Source organism: Lolium rigidum, chromosome 3 (assembly GCF_022539505.1).
Source record: "Lolium rigidum isolate FL_2022 chromosome 3, APGP_CSIRO_Lrig_0.1, whole genome shotgun sequence".
Classification (NCBI taxonomy): Eukaryota; Viridiplantae; Streptophyta; class Magnoliopsida; order Poales; family Poaceae; genus Lolium; species Lolium rigidum.
In genome coordinates this window covers 261,245,104-261,254,535 of record NC_061510.1, presented here as the reverse complement: position 1 = coordinate 261,254,535, position 9,432 = coordinate 261,245,104, and the positions used below count along the sequence as shown (strand labels likewise).

At 39.5% G+C, this 9,432-nt stretch overlaps 2 protein-coding genes across 3 annotated transcripts; both read right to left on the bottom strand.

Annotated features, from left to right (window-relative positions):
• Positions 1-4,958: 4,958 nt before the first annotated feature.
• Positions 4,959-8,149, bottom strand: LOC124703373. 2 transcript variants are annotated; one of them, XR_007003081.1, is made up of 5 exons: positions 7,914-8,149; positions 7,617-7,832; positions 6,859-7,172; positions 5,732-5,830; positions 4,959-5,336 (listed from the first exon to the last, which is right to left on the bottom strand). XR_007003081.1 is itself a non-coding variant. In XM_047235590.1 (2 exons), exons 1-2 carry the CDS (start codon positions 8,031-8,033, stop codon positions 7,020-7,022), a joined length of 570 nt encoding a protein of 189 aa, XP_047091546.1. In that variant the 5' UTR covers positions 8,034-8,149; the 3' UTR covers positions 6,766-7,019. The 2 variants fall into 2 exon arrangements, 1 of the variants encoding a protein (XP_047091546.1); XM_047235590.1 differs by lacking the exons at positions 4,959-5,336; positions 5,732-5,830 and having other exon boundaries at positions 6,766-7,172; positions 7,617-8,149.
• A 170-nt stretch (positions 8,150-8,319) lies between these two features.
• On the bottom strand, positions 8,320-9,230 carry LOC124703375 (receptor kinase-like protein Xa21). Its single transcript, XM_047235591.1, has 2 exons — positions 8,784-9,230; positions 8,320-8,680 (listed from the first exon to the last, which is right to left on the bottom strand). The coding sequence occupies exons 1-2, from the start codon at positions 9,103-9,105 to the stop codon at positions 8,472-8,474; spliced, it is 531 nt and encodes a 176-aa protein (XP_047091547.1). The 5' UTR covers positions 9,106-9,230; the 3' UTR covers positions 8,320-8,471.
• Between the last annotated feature and the right edge of the window lie 202 nt (positions 9,231-9,432).

Below are 9,432 nucleotides of genomic sequence, written 5' to 3'. Positions count from 1 at the left end.
TACTTTTCTACCAATCAAATCCATCTCTTTGTGAGTGGAACTCTCTAGATCTTGATCTTGGTGTTCTTTGTGAATTCCTTTGTTCTTCCTCTCTTATTCCCCCAATAGCTTTTGTAGCTTTGTTGGAATTTGAGAGAGAAGGACTTGAGCATCTTTGTGGTGTTCTTGCCATTGCATTTGGTGCATCGGTTTGAGTTCTCCACGGTGATTCGTGGAGGTGAAAGCAAGAAAGTTGTTACTCTTGGGTTCTTGGAACCCTAGACGGATTCTAGACCTTTGTAGCGATTTGTTGGGAGCCTCCAATTAAGTTGTGGATGTGTGCCCCAATCTTTGTGTAAGGCCCGGTTTCCACCTCGAAGGAAATCCCTTAGTGGAACCGTGACCTAGGCCTTTGTGGCGAGGGTCACCGGAGATTTAGGTGACGCGCCTTCGTGGCGTTCGGTGTGTGGTGTGAGCACCGCATCTTGGGGTGAGGCCTTTGTGGCGTTGGTATGCATCGAGCAACCACACCTCAAGGTGAGCCTCTTGTGGCGTTCGGGAGCACTAAGCGACCGCACCTCTCCACCGGAGATTAGCACTCGCAAGATTGTGAACTCCAGGATAAATTATCGTCTCCCGCGTGCCTCGGTTATCTCTATACCCGAGCTCTTTACTTATGCACTTTACCTTGTGATAGCCATCGTGCTTGAAGTTATATATATCTTGCTATCACATACTTGCTTGTATTGCTTAGCTTAAGTTGTTGGTGCACATAGGTGAACCTTTTCTTAGAATAAGTTGTTGGTGCACATAGGTGAACCATAGTATATAGGTTTTGGGCTTGACAAAGTAAACGCTAGTTTTATTCCGCATTTGTTAAGCCCATCTCGTAAAAGTTTTAAATCGCCTATTCCCCCCCCCCCCTTTAGGCGACATCCGTGTCCTTTCACCATCCTACCTCAAAGTTAAAAATGAGTCACTTATTTTCTTGAAAGAATTCAAGGAGATATACGTGGTCCAATACAACCTTTATCTGGACCATTTAGGTACTTTATGCTGCTAATTGATGCATCTACTAGATGGTCACATGTGTGTTTATTATCAACACGTAACCATGCCTTTGCCAAATTAATATCTCAAATTATCAAATTAAGAGCAAATCATCCTGAACACAGGATTAAAACAATAAGAATGGATAATACGGCTGAATTCAGTTCACACGCATTCAATGATTATTGTATGGCCTTAGGCATTCATCTAGAACATTTTGTACCTTATGTTCATACTCAAAATGGATTTGCTGAATCTTTAATCAAAAGAGTAAAATTAATTGCTAGACCATTATTGCAGAATTGCAATTTACCAACCTCTTGTTGGGGACATGCGGTTTTACACGCCGCAGATCTGATGCAAATCAGACCAACTGCATATCATGAAACTTCCCCATTTCAAATAGTACGAGGCAATCAGCCAAGTATTTTCCACCTGCGAAAATTCGGTTGTGTTGTATACGTACCGATATCACCACCGCAGCGTACCTCCATGGGCCCCCATAGAAAAATTGGAATCTATGTGGGATATAAATCTCCGTCAATTATAAAATATTTAGAACCCCTAACAGGGGACCTGTTTACAGCCCGGTACACTGATTCAATTTTTGATGAGGATCATTTCCCGGTATTAGGGGGGAAACAAACCACAAAGAATGCCAGGAAATAGATTGGAATGTAACAGGCATCCAATCCTTAGATCCACGTACTAAAGAATCTGAATCTGAAGTTCAGAGAATTATATATTTGCAACACTTTGCAAATAACTTGCCAGACGCATTTACTGATCACAAAGGTGTCACTAAATCATATATCCCTGCAGTCAATGCACCAGAATGAGTAGAGATACCAAATAAAACTACTCAACTCCCAATTGCAAATAAAAGGGGGAGAAATCTGGTCTCAAGGGAAAAGGCTTCTCCAAAGCCACCGCGGAAACAAAGGAAATCTATGACGGTAAATGCAAATCAACCTGAAGTTGATAGACACCAAGATGATGTTCAACATCAAGAACCTAGCATAAATGTGCACAAAAATTCTATTGCTAGGACATCGAAACAACCAGACACCGTTGTTATGGGAAATCACACGGTGCCTGAAGAAATCAATGAAATTTCCATAAACTATATCGATTCAGGAGAATCATACTATAGAAAGACTACACTTGTCGACACATATTTCTCCTCTAAAATTGCTAAACCCCTTCAACTGGATCCAGAGCCAAAATCTATGAAAGAGTGCCTGAAGCGCTCGGATTGGCCTAAATGGAAGGAGACAATTGAGGCAGAACTGCGCTCGCTTAATAAAAGAGAGGTATTCTCTAAAGTAATACCTACTCCTCAAAAAGTCTTCCTGTGGGAGCTAAATGGGTTGTCGTTCGAACAAAGAACGAAAATAATGAGGTGGTGAGATATAATGCGAGACTAGTAGCACAAGGGTTTACGCAGAGAACCGGTATTGACTACGACGATACATATTCTCCTGTAATGAGTGGAATTACGTTTCGATACTTAATATCATTGGCAGTACAAATAAATTTATCAATGCAGTTAATGGATGTACTGACCGCATATCTATATGGGTCACTCGATTCGGATATTTATATGAAAGTCCCTGATGGACTTAAAATCCCTAATCCAAATATAAATCGCAACATGTATTGTGTAAAATTACAAAAGTCACTCTATGGCTTAAAGCGATCGGGTAAAATGTGGTATAACCGGCTTAGTGAGTTCCTTCTTCGAAAGGATACTCAAATAATGATGATTGCCCATGCGTTTTCATTAAGAAATCCTCAAAAGGATTTTGCATCATCTCAGTTTATGTTGATGACCTCAACATCATTGGTAACGCAGCAGATATATCTGTAGCACGCAATCATTTAATGACGGAGTTTGAGATGAAGGATTTGGGAAAAACCAAATTATGCTTAGGTTTACAACTTGAGCATCTTCCCTCGGGAATACTCGTTTATCAGCCCGCATATATTCAGAAAGTTTTGGAAAAATTCAATATGGATAAATCATATCCATCCAAAACACCCATGGTCATTAGATCCCTTGATATGGAAAAGGATCCTTTTAGACCTAGGGATGATAACGAAAAAGTATTGGGACCTGAGTTTCCATACCTTAGTGCGATAGGAGCACTAATGTACCTTGCTAATTGTATTAGGCCAGATATTGCCTTCGCAGTAAATTTATTGGCTAGACATAGTGCAGCTCCAACAAAACGCCATTGGGCCGGAGTGAAGAATATCTTCAGATATTTACAAGGTACCAAAGATCTTGGTTTATTCTATAAGAAGAATCAAGACATGACTTTGACTGGCTATACTGATGCTGGCTATCTTTCTGATCCCCATAATGCTAGATCACAAACTGGATTTGTATTTTTATTCGGTGGAACTGCTATCTCATGGAAGTCAACTAAACAGACTCTAGTAGCAACTTCCACTAACCACTCTCAAATAATTGCATTATATGAAGCTTCACGTGAGTGTGTATTGCTTCGCAGAGTGATTAATCACATCCAGACCTCATGCGGCATAGGTTCATTAGAATCACCAACTATTATCTATGAAGATAATGCCGCATGTGTTGCTCAAATGCATATAGGATATATTAAAAGTAATATCACAAAACATATTGCTCCAAAACTGTTCTTTCCTCATGAATTACGAAAAAATGGAGAAATTAATATTTTACAAACAAAATCTTGTGACAATCTTGCAGATTTGATCACTAAGTCTTTACCAGCAGCTGCATTTCAAAAATGCATTCATGGCATTGGTATGAGACGACTTAGAAATTTTCAAAGTTCAGGGGGAGAAATTTCCCAAGACTGAACTTAGTATTGATCATCCGATAACAATATATTGTACTTTATCTTATGAGTTCGCCAAAGGATTTCTCATATAGGTTTTAAATGATACAATTATTATACCAACGGTATATCGGATTCCTATATTTTCTCCTTATAATTTTACAGGTTTCGTTGGAGGATATCAACTCAAGAAGGTCACGAAAGGTCTGTTATTCAAGATTGAAAGTTATCAATTCAAGATTGAAAGTTATCAGGATCTTACTAAGATTTTCCATCACTCGGAGATATATGAAGATTATCAAGATAATGAAGATTAGAATACAGCGTTGTCCAAGGGGGACTGTTAGGAATAAATTAGCTTTAGATTTAGGCTAATCGCAGTTAGCAGATTCCTTAGAATATTCCCTATAGCAGTTAGCATATTAGTGATTTGTCCAATCGCTGTGCAAAGCGAACGCGAACAGTTGTGTCCTTTGCCAAAAGACACCAACATGTAATAGCCGATATTGTAAGCGACGGTTCGGGTAGCATATAAACCTGACCAAAGTATCAATAAAGCAATCATTCACATCCACTCTTTCTCTCTCTATCTCTGTAAAGGGACAACAGGTGGCCTTTATAATTGATAGCGACACAGAAATCCAACACCGCCAAGCCGAAGCATGCCATTGAATGCACTGCCGCAAGCAGCCACACAGGTTGTCCAAGCCTCGTGCACACCGTAAGAGCAAGTACAATAAATTTTAGTCAGCTGGCTATAAGGATTAAAAGTAGTATATTATTGCTTAGTTGGAAGAGAGAGAAGAGAGAATGAGAGTGAGCACTTATGCAAAAGCCGGCTCTAGCACGTGCTCCTAGGCACTTTTTGAGAGTGAAAAGTGGACCATACATTGATAAAATACGATACTTTTATAGCTCACTATTATATATGTTGGCTTTAAGTTGTCTTATTTATAGTCAGCAGCTAGCTAATTGCTCGTATTCACAGCCCAAATTACTATTCACTTTGCATCGAACAACTGGCCTAGGATCAGACCTATTTTTTATCCACGCAGGCACAAATAGATTCTTTTGATCCGTTTGCATGAGCTGACGCCCTAACACTTTCAAGCCAAGGAGATCATTTATTTGTTTTTGCTAGCAGCACACCGATACAGTCACGGGATGTCATCATCGTACTATTAACAACATTGCCAGTCATATTACCTTAAACATAACAGAGGTTTGGCTGATTCCTCAAAAGAAAATGCAACAAGAAGTCATCCCAGATTAAACAAAGTCATCACCGAAGCAGCATGGGTGACCAGGCAATCATCAGGGAGGAAGCTCTGCCTAGACGAGCCGCACAAGCAGAGCGTGTTGCCCAAGCGATACTCCAGGATAGCTATGCCATATTTTGAAAGCCTCTGATCAAGGTATCAACTTCTATCCACCACTTTGCGATTCGCCCAAACTTTTGGTTTTTCAACAAGATGAGTGCCACTGCATGGTAGGCATCAGGTTAGTTCTCACGTCGCAGCTCACCTACCATTACCACAGCAAGAGTAGAAGCCAAGTATGTTTCTATTTCAGAGTTATGCACATGTATAATTATCAAACACTAGTGAAAATGGATCTTTCATTTCTTTCACATGTCATTACAAATGAGAACACATGTTCAAAAGATAGAAAGATAAAAGAGGATTAAAGATAAAGTTTTTGCCCTGTTTCACAAAAAAATAGAAAAAGGAAAACAATTACCTTCTAACTGGTAAAAATAGTATAACTAACCACAATCTGGAATTGCAAAGACCAAAGGTGAGAAAGCACTATGGTTTGTCGACAAATTATGCTAGGCAGGAAGCAATTTTCTAGCAAAGATGGAGCTCGTCCTATACCTTGCTGGATCATTAAGATCCCATCATGTTCCTCTGTAATGTAGTCTCAGTTTCAATGGAATACCGTACGAAAATTTACAGTGGAGAAGGAAGCCAACCCTGCAAGGCAGAGATGTATACACAGTAAGAAATAAATAAAGTACCACAGAGGCCTTTGTAGCATTTCACATTTTTTTAGGAAAGCTTATCTGAGCAGTCTGAAGTAACATATGGTGCATTTTGTGCTCGGCAATAGCACTACCTTAATGCAATCTGTTACATATAGGCATACTCAAACAGTACGTACTCTATATGTATGAAATGGAAAATCCTTAAATTCCCCTGAACAATTACTGATTATGAAGAACATCAGCTATAAAGGTCATTCGAAAATTCAATTCCAATAAATCTGGTAATAACTTCTGTGTATAAATAGACCATAATCTTAAGCACTTCAATACACACAAAAAAAGACAGATCAACTACCTTGCTGATCCATAACATATACATAGCAACCCCAGTTCAAATGTTTTGAACAGGTGGGCATTGGCAATAAATTATGTGAGAAAATTATCTGGTTCATAAGCATTTAGTGGGGGTTCCGTGATGTATTCAACGGACCTGAGAATACAAATTTTGAAGCTATGATGAAAGGAATTGATTTAGTTCACATTGTTTATCTAAGCACTGTAAAAGTACCACCATTATTAGAGAAATGAAGAGAAACTATGAAGGGCTGGTGTCACATGCAGATCATTGTGCTGCATATGCATTTAGAAAGGATTTTCCGTTGCAAAAAGCTTTTGGTTTTTGTAAAGAACCAATTAATCAAGCAATTGGGCATGTATACTAAAATAAATCAAAGAAAATTGTATCACTCAGCATGTTTAAGGATTTGTTTTCTCTTGACAGGAAACATAAGATTTACAGGCTGGTATTACAACAAATAAAGATGATGAGTATGTCCATTCAAATTTAACTACTATACAACCACACACAAAAAATAAATCAACGAGAGTTTTGCATGCCTAGCTGTTCATATGGTGATGACAGTATAATTAAAAATAGAACTAATAAGTAATCAGTGCCATTCCAGACACGAGTTAGAAGCTTTGTTCATAGAGGACCTGTTGTTAAATAAGAAGTACCTTGCTAGCTTTACAGGAGTCCAATGGCACTCCAGCTACAGACCCGCCAAAGTAATGTTGGCAAGAATACTTCCTTTCCAGCCCAGCGAGAGCAAATGTGACAATTCTGCCATTGGAGGCAGCTGCCAGGGTGGGAAAGAAGGCGACAATACCTAGAGAGATTAACGGTGGCGGTGCAGAGGAGGCCAAAGGTCTAGGAGAATTCTGCCATGAACTGAACTGCACTGCTCCAATGGTCGGGCAGGTGCGCCGCGCTCCTGACTGCTATCCGGGAGCCCTCCTGAAGGAGGAGGCCTTGATGGGGAACCGAGCACCTGAAAAATACAATCCATCACGCTACTTAGCTGAGTCTGAACCTTAAAAATACCACGACACAAAAAGTGTACATAAATCAGCAATCACTAATCTGCATCTCAAGGCGGGACGATACATCATGCATGCAAACAATTAAAGTGTAACCTCACAAATGTATAGTGGACCATAAATTAGATGCTACAAACTTTTTGCTGTTAATACAGAACAGTCCTCGAATGTCTACATAGTGAATTCGTAAGGTATTGCTTAGTGCAAAGTTTCCATGAGGGATCAATAAAATTCGAGCTTGAAACAACCATCAATGTAAAAAAAGGACATCACTATCTGAGACGACAATTGGTATCATCGGTCAAATACAGATATGCATATTTTCTCGTGATAGGCTACCAACAGGCAAAAACACAATTTTGCATTAGAAATAACACATCATGAGACCATCCTACCTTAGTTCTCCATTGCTCGACAATGGTGCAGGCAAGCACAGTGGCGGAGCACAGTGCAATAGCTGCCCGAAGCGACAGTCTTATACTGCTTCTGCTCCCACACGGCCACGTCTTCCTTGCACTGCTTCTACTCCTACACTTTTGCATCTTCCAAGCCACCGGCACCGAACAGGGCTGACCTTGGGCTGTTACACCTGATGATCGTAAGGAGGAGGCCTGCGAGGGCGAGGAAAGTGGAGGTGTGTGGGCCAGCTGAATATTTTTTGATAGCATAGGTAAGAAAAGTAAATGATATACCACAATTTTTGGATAATTTTGAGAAGCATCTCCAGAGATGAGAGCATGTGCCTTCAGCCTGCAATATATGAGAGAAGCTGAGGACATGTTACCTAGGAAATTCATGCCAAGCAGCTGCATATGAGGGAATTCACAAACATAACATATATATGCAACAACTTTTTTGTGAACAGAGCTACAACCCCTTTGAAAAAACGCATAAACCAAGCTGCAATTAGCAACAAGTCAGGGCACAAATACAATTACCTCACTGGTTAATGTTCCTTTGATCTGTCTGTGTGAAAAGTCCCTTTCTCTGAAGAACACGTATTACTTAGGAGCACACTGGTTAGCAGAGTGTATACCATACCAATTCTTCATAGACAACGAAGCTGGAAATACCAAAAATTAAAAGCTAAATGCCTGCATCACAGAATCTTATAAGGAAAACATATCTATAGGACAACTTTTGGCCCAGCAAAAATATTAGTGAAACATAACACAAAAGGATAGCAGAACAATGGTACTTCACAGTCATATATAAATTAGTTCACCACATATAAATACCTAGAAAGAAAATTAAGTGTGCCCCGGAACATAATAAGGATACAAAAACATGCAGGTTAGTGATATCTTGGCAGGAAAATTTATTTCAACGAAGTTTGGAATGTTTACTCCATCTTTGAACATACCATCTGTAGGCCTCTTCCGTAAGAAGATTTCAAGTACAACATTTCCAAAGCTATAGACATCGCTAGCAGTCAAAACATGACCACGTGTTGCACATTCTATAGTTCACATGCAAGAAATAATTGAATTCCAATGTTAGTATAAGGTGATGTTATTCTCAATTTGATGACAATGTTGCCAGAATATGAAAATTGGAAATACCTGGAGCAGCATATCCAATAGTTCCATTTATTGCAATCAAAGACGTCGAGTGTGAGTCATCTGGTGATGATGCTGCTGGATCAACTACAAACCTTGCAAGACCAAAATCTCCAACATGAGTTGTCATAGTATCATCCAAAAGAATATTGCTAGGCTTCATATGACAATGAACAATAGTTCCTTGGTTGTTATGTTGTAGATACGCATCTGCTACATCCAAAACAATGCTTAGCCTTTGAGCCACTGTAATGTGTATGAAGTCTAAAGAGCCCTCATGGTCTTGAGCTGAATTCAGTAATCTATGTAAGTCTCCTCGGGGCATGAACTCATACACTAGAGCTTTGAGATCATTCCCATTAGAATGGATGCTTGAGCATGCTGTTAGTATGGGGAGTAGATTTCGATGCCATACATTTCTTAAGGCATGACATTCTGCAATAACCAGTTTTTCACTTTATCTCTAGGTTGAAGACTTTTATGGCAACATCATTTCCATTTTGAAGACTTTTCCTTAATGACGGTACCGAACCCCTATGTTTATTTTTTGTTCATTTGATGTGGCAGGCTGGCAGCTATTTATGTTTTTCTAATTTCTCAGGGTTTTGTGAATGTTATTTGTGGGGGACCTCCATGCCAAGGCACAAGTGGA